Here is a 20,436-nt window from a genome sequence, read left to right as displayed (position 1 = left end):
GGTGTTTAGATACTAAATGCTCCACGCCTGTCCTTTTTGTATTAAGAGGGATATGCAAAATGTTTTGTTGAGTACAACACATTTCTGTTATGGGGAAATAGGCTTCTGAGCCCAAGCTTTCACTTTATCCATTGACCCACTCCATGGGGGGACTCACCTCTATATTCTAAGGGGAACATTTTACTGAGGGCCTGCCTACGCACAAAAAACACACTGCTTTAACTATATCAGCATAGTTCAAGTGGTACAACAATCATACCAGTATAAAATATGTTTATACTCATATGGGAATGAGAATCAGCTATACACTAGTATAAGGCATGTTTATGCAAGTATAATTGTGTCCATATTAGGGATTGAACCAGTATAACTATATTGAAAAAAAAAATCATACCCCTAACCAACAGTTATACCATTGCAAAAGCTGTGTGTGGAGCCAGACAGTGAATGGGGAACATTTAACTTTCATTGTGGGTGGGGCCTTTGTGTGTCATGGTTGTACACAACTCTTTTGTTCCGTATTTGGCAATCCATACAGCACGTATTTGTGCCCGTAGATATCAATCCTGCTCCCATTGAATTAATCAGTATCAGGCTCTTAGACTGCAAGCTTCACAAGGGATAGTGACTTGCTTCTCTCTCTCAGTGTTGCTTTGATATTGTAAAGCACCTACACATTGATGGCACTGTATTAATAACAATACTTAGCACTAACACAGTCCCATACGTCTTAGCTCAAAGAACTTTACAAAGGAGCATCCCCATTTTTAGTATTGCTGGCCCCACACAGGCCATGAAAATCACAGAATTGGCTTAAGAATCATGAGATTTATAACATGAATTTGGAATTCTTTTTATTTGCCTTCTGGTTTGTGAATCTGTAGGGTGCACTTGCTTATGTTTAAGCTTCTTTCTGCAACCATGAGGGCTAGCATATGGGTTTTTTTAAATGAAAGCTGAGATTCTTGTGCAGTCTCTTGATTCCAACAGCTGGGGCCTTAAAAAAAACTTCAAATATTGCAAGACTTACCAGAAAGTTGCCAGAAGTGGCGACACTGCATTTTACAGGTGGAGAAACTAAGAAACCAGAGAGGTTACGTGACCTGCCCCCAAAACAATCACACAAGTCAGCAGCAGAGCTGGGAAAGAACCCAGAACTATTGGCTCCATCTTGTGTCCTATCCACTGGTCTGCACCGCCTCCCTATTAGGCTGACTTAAATTCCTCTTCTGCATGAAAACTGCATATTCCTCACTCAATACAATCCCCCCTCTGACTTTTCCCCACCCCACTCTAACAGTTTCTCACTGTTCGGTATATATATTACCATGTGTGAGCTATAACTGTTTTGGACATTGCGATCTAAGTTTGTTTTTTTAAAGCCCTCCCACAACATCTCAACAGGAACTAGCCCCAACCCCTAAACAATGATAAACAGCTGCCATCACAAACCACACCAATATTATTTCCCAAGTTGTCCCCATGGGAAAAGAGTTCCTACCCTCCTCCAGACAAACCCTGTTACCAAAATACGATCAGCTTAGAATAAGTAACAATATGCCAGCATGTTAAAAAAGTGATGATTTTTTCCTGGTTTAAATTAAGCCATTGCTTTTAAGAAAGTTGTTATATTAAAACTGCACAAGAAACTGTTTTGAGTTTTAATACAAGTTAGTAGGTCAGCCAAGAAAACTATTAACGTGAAAATATCATTAGACATGTAATTCAAACAGCATGCAAGATTTAGTTTGCTGAGCATAAGAGCCACTAACAGCCATGCATTCTGTACATTCAGAAGCAAACAGTAGAAGTGCCAGCAATATGGAAACAGGAACTTTAAAGGTAGTGTGGCAAAGAGCAATTGACTAGTTATAAAAAAATACTACTGCTTTCTCTGCTGCACATGTTTCAGTTAAACCTTCTAGGGTGGACAGAACCTTCCAAAACTATTTTTACACTTACACTTATGTGTGAGTCAACAAGTTAGCTCTATTTCTTCAGAGTTCAAAACCAAAACAAATCTTGTTATTTAACAAGTATAGGGAAAGGGAAGGGGGAAAATGATGCACTATGCTCAGTATTCTAGACTAGGCTTCAGTGGTCTTGAAAATATTATTCCATATGCAATCCAACACACATATTGCTTTTCTGTGTTATGAATTTAATGTAAAAGTTGAGTGACTCCAAAAATGCATGTGGGGTACACTCACCAGAGGCTGTGAGGTGTCCTCTTTGGAAGTACTTTTCTTTCTCCTCTGTCCCCCTTTCTGTTACTGGTGAAAGAAGATGACAAGGCAGATGTAGCTGTCATCACTGCAATCACTGGAGCTTTAATCCATTTTACAGTGACATTTTGTATCAAAACTTTAATCAATTACTAGCTTATAACATATCATTTTATCCCATTAGCACTTCTCAGGACCATATGGGAAACTGTTTAATAAATAAATTAATGGAGATATCCCATCTCCTAGAACTGGAAGGGACCTTGAAAGGTCATCGAGTCCAGCCCCCTGCCTACACTAGCAGGACCAAGTACTGATTTTGCCCCAGATCCCTAAGTGGCCCCCTCAAGGATTTAACTCACAACCCTAGGTTTAGCAGGCCAATGCTCAAACCACTGAGCTATCCCTCCCCCCATTAAAGAGTTTACAATCCCTCTTTAATGAAGGCTGCACTTTTATGAACATTTACTGGAATCGCCAGATCCTAAAACAGAGTTTAATCCTGTGAGGCCTTGAGTGTCCTCATCTCTTCTATAGGAGCTGAGTGTTTGCAAGACAGAGGCCTTTGAGAAAGATTCTTGAGGGGCCAAGGGCAGTTTTTTCTTCATTATAAATTATGTGCTCATATATAGTGCGGAATAAAAAAAAATCTGTTGCAGTCTGACTTTGTTTCCATAAAACATCAGGTTTTACATTTGTCAGTTTTCCAGTTTTTCTACTGACGGTGCATTTGATTAGTACATCTGTTTCTTTTCTTTAGATCTTTGTTAGTGGAAATATTGATTTTTATTAAAATGACAATGGTAGGACTTCAAGGACATACATTTTTATATTAATATGGTATGTACAGTGGCATAGTATACTGTTTTAATGTTTTATTATTAATTATAGTTTGTAAAGTGAATTTGGATCTTTCAGGATTAGAAGTATTATAAAATGTAAAACAATGCAGCAGTATTAAACTCTGAAACTCCACTGTAAATCTATGGGGGAAATTACCTTTTAAACTACATAGTATGATCTTCAAATTGTCTAGGAGGAGTTTGTCCAGATATCTTTGTAATTCACTGAAATGCTTGAAAATACAGTCTATGACATTAATCTCTGTTTACATGTGTGAAGTTATAAATTTCTTATCATTATAGCTTGTCGTTAGTTTCAGAAAGAGTAATTGAAACATGCAACAAGAGACAAAATAGTATTAAAGCTTTCAGAATGGACATCTACTTCTGTAAACTCAAATGCCAGAAGAACCATTAAATATTACTATTGCATTATAATGGTTAAAATGTTTTAAGTGCCATAAGGGATTTCACAACACAGAACATCTGTGGGCTTAATAGTAAAAATTCTTCATGAACTATTGAAATGCTTACTCAAAAATTGTCTTAAGGAATTGTAGCTGTATAAAGTATAAATAAACAAATAAATAAAAACAAACAAAAACGACAGAAGGGGGAGAGTGACTTTTGAGGTTATCATTTGGAACAAATTATACATCAGACCTTCCCCTGAGACTACTTAGATTCTTTTCCAAATGGTAAAAACTTGGACTCATTCAGGCAGCAAAATTGAAAGAGATCACCGGCAAAGCCAAACCAGCAGAAATGAGAATTTGGGAGTTCATGAAATGAAAATTGATCCAAGACAGGAAATTGACTTGGGCAGATGTGTAGAAAATGATGGCAACCAGAAACTGCATTATACAGTGCTGTATAAAACAATCTTTTCCTTTCCCTCCCCAAGCCATCTGCAGATGCGTAGATTTCTGGGAGGGAAATAACCCTACAGCAATGTGCATCTGTAAAGTAACAGGACAAAGCAAGCCCGGGTAGTACATGAGAAAGATCAGAGCAAGACAAAGGCAGATGCAGTAGAGTACAGATGTGTTTTGATCCCAAATTTAGGACCAAATGCTGCCACGCTTATTCCACAAGTAGTCCCATTGTAAGAGGATTGCTTGTGGGAATAAGGGTAGCAGAATCAGGCTTTTAGTCCACCTCTGCAACCAGCAAATGTAAAGGGAGTCAAGCAAAAGTCTTTACTAAGGCCCACACAAAGCCATGCCCTAACATTGCTATGCAAGTCAGTAAGGACTTTCCCCCTCCTTCTGCAGCCTGCAGTAGGGCTAGCCAGATCACAGCTCTGGGGCTTGGGGAGCACAGAGACAGTGTGCAGATCCTCCTCTGTAGGAGTGAGTCGGTGAGGAGTAAGACAAGCCATATCTCTGGCCCTGCCATGTGCTAGCAAGGAGAACTGGCCAGCAATGTGGCGGGGCATATGCCGCACCCCACAAATTACTGAACCGTGACCCCAGCAGAAGATGATAGGGAGTGATGCTTCCCCTGGGCAATATGCACTTAGTGGCAACTAACTTTGCTGCAGAAATACGATCACCAGGGAAAGCCTGCAGCTCAGAACATCAGTAATCTAGAGAAAATGAGTCTAGGCTTTAAAAGTCATCTGGACACGGATTAAAGTTTCTATGGCCTGCAGCCAATGATAGATTTAAATATAATATGAATGTTAAGAAAACTATGTGATATATAAAACTCATCGGGCTGAAAGTCTGTTCACGAGCATGCTTTAAAAGGAAGAAAGAAGGCAGATTTGCAGTAAATTTGAAGTTTTCTGATGCAGGACAAAACAACCAATAGCCACAGCCAGTTCTGACAGACAAAAAGATGCTGATGTAGTTAAAAAAAAAAGGCAGATTTAATTAAAAATAACTCTGTACATATGGGGGACCAGGTCTCGTTCTCTTTGAAATCCCCTAATGATAGCTTGTATATTACAAAGGCACTCTTTCAGCATCTGAATCCAAGATGACTGATTACATTGGGCTCTCCATCAGCTGATTTCAGAGATGATGGGTAATATTGTGCTTAAGTATACATGGTGTTGTATTATTAATTTATTATTATTATTATGCTCAAAAGTCTCCTAGGTGCTTTAACAGAGCAAACAAAGATGGGGTCCCTGACCAAGTTCATAACTTTCATGCTTTCACAATGTGATGCAAGAGAAACCATGGTTTAGACGCGCTAAATCGATCCCGGATCGATCCCAGAAGCGCTCGCCGTCGACGCCGGTACTCCAGCTCGGCGAGAGGAGTACGCGGCATCAACGGGGGAGCCTGCCTGCCGCGTCTGGACCCGCGGTAAGTTCGGACTAAGGTACTTCGAATTCAGCTACGTTATTAACGTAGCTGAATTTATGTACCTTAGTCCGAAGTGGGGGCTTAGTGGGGACCAGACCCTAGACTCTTAAAAGCTTAATGACAGCATCTTTCATCTCTGCCGGCCGGGTGTCATGGGGTCACCATTCCCTTCCTCAGCTTCATAGGCCAGGAATCCTTGGGGCTAGAGCTAGAGTTACACTAGAGAGTTTACAGTAGTGCAACTGCACCAATGCAGCTGCGCTCCTGTAAACTCTCTAATGTAGCCGCTCTAAGCCACCGGGGCAGAGCTCTCCATCAGCTTAACTACTCCAGCCCCCACCAGCAGTGGAAGCTACGTTGGCAGGAGAAACTCTCCTGCCGACATAGCACTGTCCACGCTGGTACTTATTTTGGTGTAACTTATGTCGCGCAGTGGGGTGGTTTATTCACTGCCCTAAGTGACATAAATTATGCCAACGTAAGATGTAGTGTAGACACAGCCTGAGTAATCCCAGGGATCCTCTCATGTACAGATCTCCTCTGTTCCATTGGAAAGAGGAAGGGACAGAAACCTCAACAGCAAGTTCTTGCTGCCCTCCTGGGACTCCACATGGGACGTGGGCATGTTAAGGATCTAAGTCATGCCCCCACCTGCCCTAAAGAGTAGTGGGAAACTGCCTTAAGGGGAAGTACTGGGGGCAGCATAGCCAGGGAAGCCCTAGCTGGCTCCAAAGCAGAGTTTTCTTTGCCCTAAGCCTGCTCTTGCATGTGGAGGAATTTAGGCCTCAGCCCCTTCTCTCCTTGTTTGTAGCATTCATGGATCCTTTTTTGGGCTTGTGCTTCTACTTCTGTGGTTAAAGGGGCACTGGCAACTTGTTGTTTGTGTTTCTAAACTCACCGATTTCAAAAAACACTCTTTTCTGGGGAGGTCCTGTTTAAGAAGAGTTTCATAAGGGTTTCCAGCTCACCTCTTTCTGTTTAAAAGGATCTTTAGTGCAGACCCAAGAGCATGACCACCAGACTGACTCCTGCCTGCCTCTCTCCCTTTCCTCTCTGAATGCATGGCTGCCTGCTGCCTCTTCAATTTCAGTTTGCCTGCTTCTGTTACTGGTAAACACCCTGTTGGAAAGGATAAAAAACAACAGACACCTGACTCCCCCAGAGAAGCACATGGCAGTGATGATGTCATCATACCAGCAACTGACCAACAACACAATAATGCTGCTGACTATGCGCAATGTAAGCACATTTTTAAAAAAATGCTCTACTTTCTTTCAGTTAAAATAACTTAGGAGTGGCCTGGAATAGATAAGAACGTTTTCAGATGGAGGTGTGACTTTCAAGTTGAAACAGTCCCTTAAAATGAGAGATGGTGTAAATGTGAATTAAGAGCCTCTGTGTGGCATACAAATGAGGGAAGAGTAACATGGCATTTTTGATTTGTTATTCAATAATCAAATTGTCTCAGAACATACTCACTCTTTTTCCGATAAAATGTTTCTTGCTGACATCTTTTACTGCCTAGTTTGAAATCCCATTTACAAGAAAACTAAAAATCTTTATGATCACTGCTTCTCCAGCCGAACCCATACCAGATTGCAGGGATGCTCAGCTACGTGGCTTTCAACCATTAGTGATTCTTCTCTGATTCTTTCCACTGAATAAACTCAGGGCTTCTATAGTAACCCTGGCCCTGGCCTGCACCTGCTGCAGTTTCTACCAAGAGAGGTGGTGTTAGGACCTGCAATGGTGATGCAGCAGCATAGAATGGTGTCCTGGAGAGAGACAGCCAATGAGAGGGCAGCTCAAGCTGGGGGAGAGCTTAGCATCCACTCCAAGGAGGCAGTGGGAAAGCGGTCAGAGAGGTGATAAGAAGCAGTGCTGGGGTAAGCCAAAGGAAGCTGGACCTCAAAGGGCAGTGTGCGAGGAACCTGGCCACAGAGCGGTGGGGTGGACCTTTGGGACACAGACAGAAGGAATATAGTTTGGGTGCCCGGGGAACTGAGTGAAGAGCTGTTGTTCACAGGTGAACCTGTTGGGAAAAGGTCTGGTTATCATAGCATCGAAGCAAAGGAGCACCATAAGCTGGAGAGAGGTGAAAGTAGGACAATTGGGCTGAAGCTGGAGCCCGGAAGAAGCGGAGCTGATTCCCTCTTGGGGTGAAGTGATTCAGTGGAGTGTCAAAAACTTCTTTTATTGTGATGGTAAATTACAGTTTATTATTTTCCTGAGAAAGTATTTGATGCTACTATGTTATTTATATTCTATTATTATTCATATATTATTGTTCCTGCCAAATTTCTGGCTTTTCCTTTATAAAGTTTAAAATTGAAGGTTATCTCCACTGTGTTGGTTTGCCTCTTCCTCTCCTCACTGTCAGCATAGCCTAGCCAAGGCCTGGGTTGCGGCACTTCAACCTAGCCACATCTCAAAACCAGGCGCTTCCTGAACCAAAACTCAATTTTTGATACTTAGACCTCCCTGGTGCCTTCACTGTCCAGATCTTTGGTGTTATCCTTGACTCTGAACTGCCTGCTCTTCTCTCTGCTCCTGCATCTGTAATGAGCCACTACCTCCTCTACAGAAATGCCAGTGTGCTTTGCTACGTTGCCTCTGCTAAAATCCAGTTCGAGACACAGCCCATCCCTTTTGAATTATGCCTACCCTGTTTCTCCTTCCCTGCTGGGAAGCACATGATTTCATAGCAGGCAGTACATGAGTAATAATGTTGCTCACGTGGCAGAGTTCTACTCTCATCTCTAGCACGTAAACTGTGCAAAACTCAGAGACATACAACTCCAGAGTAAAGCCTGTAAAAGCCAGAAGAGAGGAAATCATATTTATTTTTCCCATCTCTAAACTTGTAGTTAGTTGTTCTATGCACAGTGCCGAAGACTGAGGCCCAGAGCCTGCTCTCAGCTGGTATAAATGAACAAAGCTCATTGCCTTCGGTGGTGAGGTGCCTTTTTACACCAGCTGGGGATCTGGCCCTGGATTCCTCTGTTTGGCCAGAAAACAAACATGGCCCAGGCAGTCGTATTGCCAGCGTCCTCCTCCTACAATGTCAATGTGTCTCAGCCCGGACTCGGAGCAGGTAAAATGGTGGTTTTAGTCTCCTTGCCTATTTAGTCCTTTGCCTCCTAGCTGCGATGGTCACCCAAGGTTATGCTAATCAGTATCTGCTGCGATAAGGGATAGTTCTGAGATGGGATAGTACTGCTATCCACTAAGGACTTGTACATCAAGACCAGAGAAAATATTACTATTACTATCTCAAGCCAAGATACAATTTATAAATCATGGTGTCAGTTTAAGAACTAGTTAGTGTGCGATATTGCTGATCCTGGTTAAAGAGCAATTTCCTGAGGTACCATCTGTAAAAGTAAAAGCACATACATGGCCACTGTTGCTGTTCAAGGATCTAATCCTGCAAACACTCACTACCAGACCTGTTGCTTACCGCCAAGAGTCACGGGAACTACTCACCATGGTAAGGGCTCCACCTGACAGTAAGTGTGTGCAGGATCAGGCTCCAGGCTTGCGCTTTAGAAGAAAGTCTGTCTGAAGTGTTGTTTTAATGGGCAGAACAGCTGAAGTGGTGAGTTAACGCAGATCTACCAGCTGTCTTTAGCATTTGTGTTTCTGCTGTAATTAGCAGCAGAGGCTGGTGCCCAAAGTGGGTGGTGGAGCTGGGGCTGGCAATTAGATACCATTGCTCTATACTCCTCCCCACACACAATCGCTTCTCCCAAATACAATCCCCATCCAGCTGAAGGATTTGGGGCCCTTGCCCTTTGCACAACAGCTTTCTTGCTGCAATTGTTCCCCTTCTCCTCCTGAATATGAGCAGGCAACCCCACACCCTACCTATGCCATGCACTTGCTCCCCTTTCACCTCCCCTCACCAAGTCACAGGCCCCCCTTGCTTTCCCTTTCCCCTACCACATGCTACTTCACCAAGACACAGGCCCCCCAGCTTCCCCCTTTTCTCCTTCGTGAGAGGCCCCTACCTGCTCACTCTTTGAAATCCCACACTAGCCAGTCTCTGCCTCGCTCCCTCTGCCTCTGCTTTCCCCTGCTGAGCCCCTGGTGCTGCTCCTGAGGTGGCGGAGGAACTCCAAATTGAGGCTGATCTGAGACTGAGACTTTTAAGTGCCTTAGTCCCAGAGGACTAAAAAGACAGTCTCTGAGTATGAGCAGCCCTTGGCACTGCTCTAGACGTTCAATGGATGGACGACACCAGCGCCTCTTGCTGCACTCTACTCAGGGCACTGAAGGGGCTAGAACACTGGAGGAAATTTATTTAAAACAGTAAATGCATCATAAAATGAAGCACCTATTTGACCTCTGTGAACATACTGGATGCCAGAGTCCCTCTCTCTCTGGCCCAATGACTAGAGCCCTGCAAATCTGCTGGTATCTGCTTTATATCCACGGACTATCTCTGCAGATAGCAGCGCGGATAAAGATACAAATTTTGTATCCGCGCTGGGCTCTGACGGTAAGAGCCAGGTGGGCAGCGCTGAGAAATCACAGCACGGATCCTCCACCTACCCTGGGGGTGCGGGGGAGAGTCTGGGGAGCAGGGACACTGGGCGGTGGGCTGCTCTCAGCCCCCCCACCCCCTGCACGGGCAGGTGGAGGGTCTGTCGCAGCTCCCCGGTTGGGCTCCATGCTAGCGGGGCAGTTAGAGCGGGGCAGGCAGCTGTGGGGAGCTGTGGCAGACCCTCCACCTGCCCTGGGCAGGGGGCCTGAGCAGCCTTCAGGCAGCTCCACAGGTCTCCCCCCAGACAGGCCAGTGTGGAGCCCAATCGGGGAGCCATGGGAAGCTGCGGTGGACCCTCCACCTGCCCGTGGTGTGTGTGTGTGTGTGGGGGGGGGGCTGAGAGCAGTCCCCTGCCATGTCCCCACTCCCCAGGCTCCCCACCTGGCCGAGAGCAGGTGGAGGGTCCGCGATGCCATGGGGGCTCCCCACCCAGGCTCTGGCGGGAGGCATGCCTTGGAGCCTCAGCCCAACCCCCAGTGTAGAGCCCTGCAAACTCACAGATATCTGCGCCTGCAGATGCAGATATCCACAGATTATTTTTGTGGATTGCGGATTGGATGTGGATACGCATTTGTGTATCCATGCAGGGCTCTACCAATGACTGTCCAGTCCATTTCCCATGCTCCATTAATTATGCTATATGGAACAGCTTCAACCAGAGAGACTGAGGGGTATCAGACTATTCCATAGCTCAATGGCTAGAGTATTGTCCTGAGAAGTGGGAGACCCCCTACTCAAAGCCATTTGCCCCCTCGGAGGGATTGGGGGGTGGGAAAGGGAGTTGAACCAGCGTCTTACACACCCCAGGCAAATGCTTCAACTATTGGGTCATAAGTTAGGCAGCAGCAGCACCTGCTCTTCTGGCAGCTAGGTTTTGAATGGGGCCTGCTCTGGTAGGTGAGAGCAGAGGATGTCTCTCTACAGGATCAGGCCCTGCATGTGACATAGGTGGCCAAATACTTATCTTCCACCTCAGGTTGACAACATTGTATTTCAAAAATAAGAGACTGATTTCTTAGCACTCCAGTCATAGAATATCAGGGTTGGAAGGGACCTCAGGAGGTCATCTAGTCCAAGCCCCTGCTCAAAGCAGGACCAATCCCCAACTATTTTTTTTGCCCCAGACCCCTAAATGGCCCCATCAAGGATTGAACTCACAACCCTGGGTTTAGCAGGCCAATGCTCAAACCACTGAGCTATCCCTCCCCTCTAGCCTCACTCCACCTTGTGATATTATTATAATATTATTAATAATAATTACTACTAAGCAGTTCTCACCTACATTCACTACAGGTATTTCTTGCTGCTTTTTGCAGCACTCATCAACTCCCAATCTTGTTGTACAGAGCTGGAAAAAGAAGGGACGTCGGGGGTGCTGGAACAATTTGTATAGTTGGGGTGCTGAGAGCCATTGAACCAAACTGTAAACCCTGAATATGATGGAAGCCACTTCAAGCTGGGGGTGCTGCCTCTAGTTTCAGCACCTCCGAGGGACGTCCCTTGTAATAAGGGACTGTTGGCAACCCTACACCCATTCACAACTTGTTCTAGGGTACAGTGGGACATAGGCATCCCGACAGCTAGAATGGGGCAGCAGTGTACATGCCCCAGGCTCTAAAATATAGGAGCCTCAGGAGCTTTGACAGTGGAAAGTGTAGGCTCTTCACATCTATCCAGTTCCAGAAGCTCTTCAAGTTGTTTTGTTCTTTTTGAGTCTAAAAAATGTTAGCGTTTCCTAGTCTTCTGCTATCACGGGAAAGCTTTGGAAAATAGATGGGCCTTGCAACATGTCTTCTGTAGATGCCCAGGTTTGGGCTTATTTCTGTTATCTCAAAGGGAAGCCAAGATAACTCTGAATGTGTAAAGTGGTGTCGGTATCGGAATAGAAACAAAAAAAGGCCCTCTGCCATATCTGTCACTGGCGGACTAGTGCAGATCTCCTCCCCTCTCCCCTTGTGTGGTGCCCAATAAATATAACTGACAAGAGATAAGGTTCAAAACAAACAGGTAAATGTATTAGGGGATATTATTACACAGCTAGGGAAGGGGTAAATGTAAATGACTAATAGCTATATAACAAACAAACCCAGTGGTGCAGCAGCTCTTCCCTGCGAGCGTGAAGCTCAGGCACCATCAGCCTATGATCACAGTTCTTTTATAGAATCTATGGCAGGAAAACATGGTACAATCTGTAGAAAGGCAGGAAACAGTCTGAGGTGATGAAACCTTGGGGCTCACCCAGTGGCAGGAAAAACCCGTTCAGGCCAGTTTTATCCAGACCAGACTGACAGTGTACAGAAAGTCACAAGATGGAGTCACAAGATGACAGTTTCCAGACTCCATCTTGGATTGCCACAGTGTTCTTAAAATCACTGATTATTGGGTCTGATACCCACACATAGTTTAATAAACTGTGTGTAATAAACCAGAGAACAATACAACACTCCATACCAAACATATCCTGCCCCTCAGTCACTTTTTCTAAAGTCAAATATCCCTTGAATGAGAATGCTTTGGATCTGATCCTGAGGCTATAGCAAGAGCCACAGGTCTTATGAGCTTTGTCCTATTTAGTTTCTCACAGAAATTTTGCCACTTTATTAAAGGGGAATTTGTCCATCCATATTAACTGGAATTTCCTGTCCCCTTCATGATAATGGGGATCTAACTGAAGTAAGGACATTAGGCTCTTTACTTAGATTGTAAGCTCTTCTGGGCAGGATCTGTCTTTCTGTTATGTGTTTGCAGTGTGCCCCAATCTTTGATTGAGAGCCCTAGTCACTAGTGCAATATAAATAATAATACTAAATCTTCCTATCACCTCTGGATTTTCAGTTCACCACTCATTTACTTTAGTGTCAGCCTAGTAGCTTTCATGTTATGGATATTGATCCTTCAAATTTTTTTTTAAGTTGTACAAGGTACTAAGAGGCTTGAAATAAATCAAATTAAGGAGAGCTCTTGGATTGAGCCAAGAGCTGAATACTCCTAATCGCCACATTGCACTGATGCATCATTCTGGGAGTGATTTTGCTGGTGAAGTTTATTATAATCATGTTGCTGCCAAGGCTGTACTATCTGCAGGTAATTGCTGGAGTCTGTTTATTTAAGGAGATGTATTAAGATGTCAGTGGCGCCCAGGACATGAGATGGGTGCACTTGTGTGGTGTAGTACGGTATAAATCTAACTAAAATATTTGTACAGTGAGTTTTCATGAAGAGATTTACCTAAAAAGCCACACACCAAAATAAAAGCAACCGCACAAAGGCATCCTTCTTTTATATCTAAATCTTTATTAGAACAAACCCCAAGAGCTGTAAAACAATAAGTAACAACAAATTTCATTAAATATTAAACATTTTAGTTATCAAAGATATTTAAACAATACATTCCCAATATTTCTGCACAGCAGAAGCAAACAGGTTTTAGAGCTCAGACTGTCATGTGCTCACATTAGTTTGGTTTTGGCATGAAAATGATAAATCTCTAAAAGTCACATTAAAATGAAAAATGTGATAAGTGAAAATGACAGTTACTTCTCTCTCATTTCTCAACTTTTAAATTGTCTTTTTGTGATTTTACATGTACATATTTGAAATAAATGCTTATGGACCCTTCTGTAACATATAGTAACAGACAATCAGTTTTTATATTAATAGCACTAGTAATTTTAAACATGAAGCACTTATATTCCAATAGTTTGTATCAAAAGTTAGAAAATCAAAGGTCATTTATAAAACACTTCCAGAATAGTAAATAATCAGTCTTAAAATGAAGCATCTACTTTACATTTGGGAACCTAAAAAACATATAACATTGGTGTAACAGATATCTACTAACTTCCCTTTTCATTTTATTTTAAATACCAAGGGCCGAATTCTACCTTCAATTATCTAAATACAATGGGCTATCTCTGAAGCTGAAGACAAAATAGGGCCCCCAGTTAAAGAGTTCAGCATCCCCTAAATTAGATTTAGAAAAGTTTACTAAAGCAAACCAAACAGTCTTACATGATTTTCTTTTTGTAACAAAAACATTCTCTTTTACTTTCTTTTTTGGAGCATAAAATACGCATGATCTGACAACAGTAATAGGGAAATTGTGCATGCTGCAGTATTTAGCAAAATTGTCAAATGTATTTAAAATGCAGTTGATTTTATATCACTTCATTTCAACTAAGCTGGAAGAGTCTTGTTTTTCCTATCTAGCAATTTCTATTTTGTGGTTTAAATTATGTATGTAAACTTTAAAATATAAGCTGGGTAATAATAATAGCCAGTAAGGCACTTTTGTCATAGAGGGCACAGTTGTACAGGCTGGGTGACTGGCAATAGTTTAAAGACTGAAGTTCTATACTACAATACAGAGACAAACTGTTAAGTCTAATCATTTTTATGATCATTTATTTTTAGAAGGATATTTAAAGACTCTCTTTTTAGAATAAGCTTAATATGATGATTTCTGAAATCTTTTTACTGTCCTATACCAGAATATGCAACAGGAAAACATTTCATATTTTTAAATGCTTATATTTAAAAGAATATTCCGCATCTTCAAAACATCCAAGCCACTAGAATTAAAAGCTAAATACAACTTGAAAAAAACAAATCTCAGTATAAAAATGGTCACATCTTGGGTTTTTTGTTTTTTAAACAGTTTCCTTACCAATTCTGATGGCTTTACATAGAAGCTTTGGTATAAAACATGCAAATAAAAGCCGACAATTAATACAGTGTTGGGAAGACAATGCATCAAACCAGGACTAAATCCAACACGATTGGGTGGTTACAACATTGGGTATTTTCTAATGTCTCTTGGTTTCTACATTCTGCTTGTTCAAAATCTTCAAGAGAGATTTACTCATATAATAGGGTCTTTCTGCAGAGCCATCATGTCTTTCTAAATCTTCCACTAGAAGGAAGAATGGCACAAAGTAAATGATCAAAGCAGTACAATAAGAAAAGTAATAGCACCACCTGCTGAACTCTTAATGCACAACAGCTCTCTTAGCTTTCTAGGTTTATTTCAATACTTGATGTTTTGGCATTTATTATACTGTAAACAGTTGGAATAATAATCAGCCTTTTGTCACTATATGGGCCTGTCTCTACCCTTTGAAATCAATGGGAATTTTCCCACTCACTTCAGTGGGTGTAGGATCAAAACCTATATAATAAACAATCTTAACATACCATACTTAGCCCAATATTCCACTTCCCTAAAGTGAGAAAGTACATAGTAATTAAGTTTTATCTTCATGTTTAAGCAAATAACAGAGTAAAGTGCCAAATTCACTGGGATTGCGTAGGTCATAAATTGGCAGAATTTGGCCCAAAGGATTAGTTAGGAATCATTATAATAATCAGTCTTAAACATTCTTTAAAAAGTATGATTTATTTTGCAAATTAATATTTGTATTAATTTCTGCCTACATTATTCCAAAATATTCAGTTCTCTTTTACCAATTTTAATTTTAAATAATTTAAAAAAGTATTTCAGCTGATTGACTGGAGAATTTAAGCGATATTGCTTTGCATTTTCACAGTTCTCTTAATTGCTTCATTTTAAAAAATGGCTTTTAAATGCTCTTCTCAGAAACATTGTAAATTTATAGTCTAAATTAATTCTCACAAAATAGTAATGAATGGAGGAACGTTATATATATATATATATCTATGGTATATAAACAATCAATTCAGTTTAAAACGTTTAGAAATTCTTCTAGCAAATGCATAGGTTTATTAAGAAAACTTCTAATCATATGACTATTATTACTATTTCTATTATGTCATATTCATATTCTATTATGTGATATTAAACTCTACGGTTACATTCATATGGCAAAAAGCGCATTTTACTCAGAAATACGCTTTTTCAGTAGAGCACCCAGTAAAACTCTTCAATCCACTGCAGAACTATAGATGGCTCTGCTCAGTCTTTCTGGGTGCAAATTAATGAACTAATTACAGTACCATCCTATATTACATTGGGGCCTGATCCAGAATAGCAGATCAGCAGACTTTTAGGTGATGGAATGATTGCACACAGCCCAAACAGTTCATGCTAGCCTAAATTTTCAAAAGAGACTTGCATTTTTGCTTCTCAATTTTTGGATACCCAATTTGAGAAGCCTTGTAAAAGAGCCTGGTTTTCAAAGAGTGGGTGTTCAGCACTTTCTGAAAGCCAGGGTCCTTTAAAGTGTCTCAAGATGGACACTCAAAAATCAAGGCCTTCAGAAGTACTAGTCACTTTTGAAAGCATAGGCCATGTGATCTTAAGATCCTTCCATTCCCTAGGAGTTACCCCAAACATATGGGTGGAATAACTCACCTGTAGTCAACTGATTCAACCTATGGCTAGTATTAATAAACAAAATTACTCAGGCATGATGGGAATTTCCTACTCCCCTCCCATTCACCCAAGTGCAGGATGGAGGAAGGCCCTCCTTTAATCTCTGTTGTATTATACCAACCCTTGTTTCTTGGTTGACCTTGGGAATGGAGCTGTCCTCCAGAGAGCAAAGTATGGGCTCTTAAAAATTCTTTCCCATATGACTGAATCTTCAGCCAACTGGAAAAGAACCTGCCCCTGTTTTCTGATGCTGAGGTTCTCATTGAACTCCAGGAGCTCACTTTCTGTAATAGCAACAGAGCTGGATGATGTTGCCAATTCTAACCCTGTTAAGTGGACTGCCATGGAATACTTAATTCAAAATTCTCTAGCCCATGAAGGCTAGAACGTAGACTCACTGGCTTTGGATCTCTGGATGCTCATGGGATGCTGGCCCACTGGGCCCCCTTAAACTTTACAACAATTATTCTACAATAGTATTTAAATAGGTTAAAGTATTTTTAGCCCCATTCACAAAAATAACATCACCTTGAAAGGTTACCCCATTCCTCCTACTTACAGTAATCATGAATTCTTTGTATTACTCTTCATAAATCCTCAGATAAAACGTAGGGCTGATCCTGTGAGCCGTGCACAAGTGGAACTATCCTTGACTTCAGTGGTAGTTCCATGCACAGAAGGCTTGCAGAATTTGGGTTTTAGGGCTTGCCTACACAGCACCAGATAGGTGTGATTTATAAAACCCTCTAACACTCTAACAGCCCTGTGTAGACCCTGCTGGTGTGCTCTAAAAGGAACCTAGTTTGCCTTAACATATTCCTGGAGGGATAGCTCAGTGGTTTGAGCATTGGCCTCCTAAACTCAGGGTTGTGACTTCAATCCTTGAGGGGGCCATTTAGGGATCTGGGGCAAAAATCTGTCTGGGGATTAGTCCTGCTTTGAGCAGGGGGTTGGACTAGATGACCTCCTCAGGTCCCTTCCAACCCTGATATTCTATAGTCCTTTTAGAGTGTATCAGCAGGTCCACACAGGGCAGTTAGGGTGCAACACATTAAAACGCTTTACAAATCACACCCCTCTAGTGCGCTTTTCTGGCACCATGTAAATAAGCCCTCAGTGTAAAACGAACATGTATTACACCAATAGTATAAAGCTACTACTAGTCTTTGCATTTATAACCATGCAATTTTAATGATTTAAACATACACCAAACATTATGGGCCTGGCTCCTTGGTCTAAATAATTAGTGCTCTGCTTTATCAGGTGAGAGACTCAGATTTTATTTCTAGCCCTTGCCACTTACTCCATGGGCTAACAGGACCTGAGAGTCCCACAGAGACAATGCATTCAGCCTGTGGAAGGAGGGAGGAAGCCCATCTGGGATGGACACAGGAAATAAGAATTCCTTGGAGCCATGAAGACTTGCCTCTAAGGAAAATGGCTGCATTTCAGTTTTTCCTTTCCATACTGCAGGTGGAGCTCAACCTCAACATCATGTAGAATAAAATCATAGAACCATTAGGCACAGGGGATACTAATACAAGGGCATCTCCCATTCACAGCAGCTGAAAGCTATACATTTTTCATCTTGCACCAGATGGAAATAGAAAGTTTGTGGGAACCACAAACCATGTTCTTCAAGTACAGTGGAACACTCCTTCAATGGAGGTTAATGTTTAACCCAACTTCTGTTCTAAAGGGGGTTATGTTATAACAGATTTCACTATAAAGCAGTTTTAGCTGTAGTCTACTCTAGCTACCTTCTTTGAGACTGAACCTGTGTGATACCCTTTCTCATTTATTAACATATACAGTTTGTAATGGAGGTGATCAAAAGATCTATGTAGGGAACTATTAGTACATACATAATCACAGTTTAAATCGCTGCCAACCAGCTTGTACAGTAAAAATACAACCATAGCACCATATTTACAAATTTAGTACCATCTGCTGGTTTGCTAGAGTCTCTTGATCTATTTTTATGGCTAATTAGGTTACATTGTAGTGCTTTCAAAAATTGCCTGAATATCATTTACAAAGATACACTTATAAAAAAAGAAATGTTATCAAAACAGCTGTCATTTGAAACAGCAACCTGTGTTACAAAAGTTATTAAAACACTTTTAGCTATGGATAAAAAATGATTCAAATTTACATTTTCCTTTTTCATAGGCACTCTATAAACTAAAATGTGGCCTTGTTTCACAGCTCTTAGTTTAAGCATTTCCCTATCTAGTTAGATGTTACCAAATTGCTAATTGATTTTAGATACAAGCAAAAATAAAAAGAATCACCCATCAACCAGAAGCATCATTTACAGTTTTAACTTTTGCCTAGTTTATACACATCCCACTTAAAAGTGACATTGTTTTGATTTTCAGCAATTTTTTAAAGTTATCCCATTGCCTTCTTAGGGCTTAGTTCCTTCTTTCCCAGAATTCGGTGCAGACTAGCTGACATGTAGTACGGTTTTGCTGTGGATCCATCATTTCTTTCCAAATCTTCACCTGAATTTGCATCAGCAAAAGCAGCCAAAGCAGCAAGCAGCCGTGCAATCAAACAAAAAATGAACAAACAAACATAAAAGGGTAGAGAATTGAACAAGAGAAAAAGCAGAAAAACCAACATTAGAAAATCTGATACCAGACAATTTAGCTGCACTGTTAAGTTGCTGGTGGACACTGGAAAAAGCACCAAGTTCCACTTTTTTTCCAAATCAGAGGAGGTTTTACACCAAAACAGACAAACATCAGTGGAGGGCTACATTGACATTCTAAAGTTATGCACATCAATCCTTTTAATTCTTCCAGTTCTTTTGTTTAAAAATTGCACTGGAATTTTCAGAAGTGCTCAGCACACACAACTAGGGCCAGAAGAGCCTGGTATTGTGGGTGTTTAGTTTTTTGAAAATCTGGCCAAAAGTGCCATACAAGAAACTGCTGGGTTTTGAGCACTTTTGAAAATCCATCCCTAAAAGGAAGCAGAGCTTTTTTGAAAATCTAACCCCATAAGTGCACAATTTTGCTCCCATAATACACAGCTGTATATGACATGGGAAGCAGAGTGGAATGTAAGTTTTGAATAATGGCATGGAGACTCAGAGTTTTGCCATACAAGGAAAGAAACCTACAAGAAAATATTAATTTTCCCATTAATTTTAATGCATTTCCCTTCTACCTTCCCTCTCCCCCCAAAAGAAACATTAAACAGTGAATGATCTAGTGAAAACTAGGAGATATCTTCAGAGCTGTGACATGAGTTACTGCTGGTTATTAATATTATACCTCAAATTATAAAAGAATGATTTGTACTCTTCTAAAGAATGCTCAAGACAGAATAGATTTGCTGTGCCTTGATTGCATTAATAAACTGTAATATTTTGCATGTGTGTACAGACCCTTTCATGCAAGGATCCCAACCAGTTTGCAAAGATAGATGAACATTTTACTGATAGGGAAAATGAGACCTTGAGCCATGTGATCTGCATGGGGCTGCTTGTTCAGATCATTTTGCAGGATTTAGCCTAAATGTCACAAAATGAGTCATTGGCACAGCTCAAAATAAAAAAACTCATGTCTCCTGACATCTAATTCTCTGCTCCAAGACAAACTACTTGTTCATCTAAGTCTTGTGATCAAATGGAGAAGGAAACTGATTGATTCTTGTGAGCCTCTAAACTAGGGTTACCATACGTCCTCTTTTTCCCGGACATGTCCGGCTTTTCGGCAGTCAAACCCCCGTCTGGGGGGAATTGCCAAAAAGCCGAACATGTCCGGGAAAATGGCGGCTCTGCTCCTCCCCGACTCTTCGGCTCTGTTTTAAGAGCCGGGCTGCCCGAGCGCTACCGGCTTCGGGCAGCCCCCGTGCCTCCGGACCCTGCGCCGCCGGAGCCCGGGCGGGGAAGTGCCCGCCTGGCGGCTGGGGTCCGGAGGCAAGGGGGCTGCCTGAAGCCCATAGCGCTCGGGCAGCTCGGCTCTTAAACAGAGCCGAAGAGTCAGGGGAGGAGCAGAGCCGCCATTTTCCCGGACACGTTCGGCTTTTTGGCAATTCCCCCCAGATGGGGGTTTGAGTGCCGAAAAGCCGGACATGTCCGGGAATAAGAGGATGTATGGTAACCCTAGAGTGGCTGTTTGCTCCAACCCTCCCACTCCTT

At 41.8% G+C, this 20,436-nt stretch overlaps 1 protein-coding gene across 5 annotated transcripts in view; it reads right to left on the bottom strand.

Annotated features, from left to right (window-relative positions):
* Positions 1-13,204: 13,204 nt before the first annotated feature.
* The window catches only part of LOC113407189 (choline transporter-like protein 5), a 200,709-nt gene continuing 193,477 nt past the window's right edge, over positions 13,205-20,436 (bottom strand). For 4 of the 5 annotated variants that reach the window (XM_026655325.2, XM_026655324.1, XM_026655327.1 and 1 more), the window contains one exon: positions 18,159-18,790. In XM_026655325.2, the coding sequence (XP_026511110.1) occupies positions 18,678-18,790 (113 nt within the window). In that variant the 3' untranslated portion in view covers positions 18,159-18,677. Of the gene's footprint in view, positions 14,844-18,158; positions 18,791-20,436 lie in introns of those variants that run through there. The other variant, XM_026655326.2, reaches the window with a different exon arrangement.

Source organism: Terrapene carolina, unplaced genomic scaffold (assembly GCF_002925995.2).
Source record: "Terrapene carolina triunguis isolate 2854851 unplaced genomic scaffold, T_m_triunguis-2.0 Scaffold210, whole genome shotgun sequence".
Taxonomy (NCBI): domain Eukaryota; kingdom Metazoa; phylum Chordata; order Testudines; family Emydidae; genus Terrapene; species Terrapene triunguis.
This window is presented reverse-complemented; position numbering and strand designations above follow the sequence as displayed.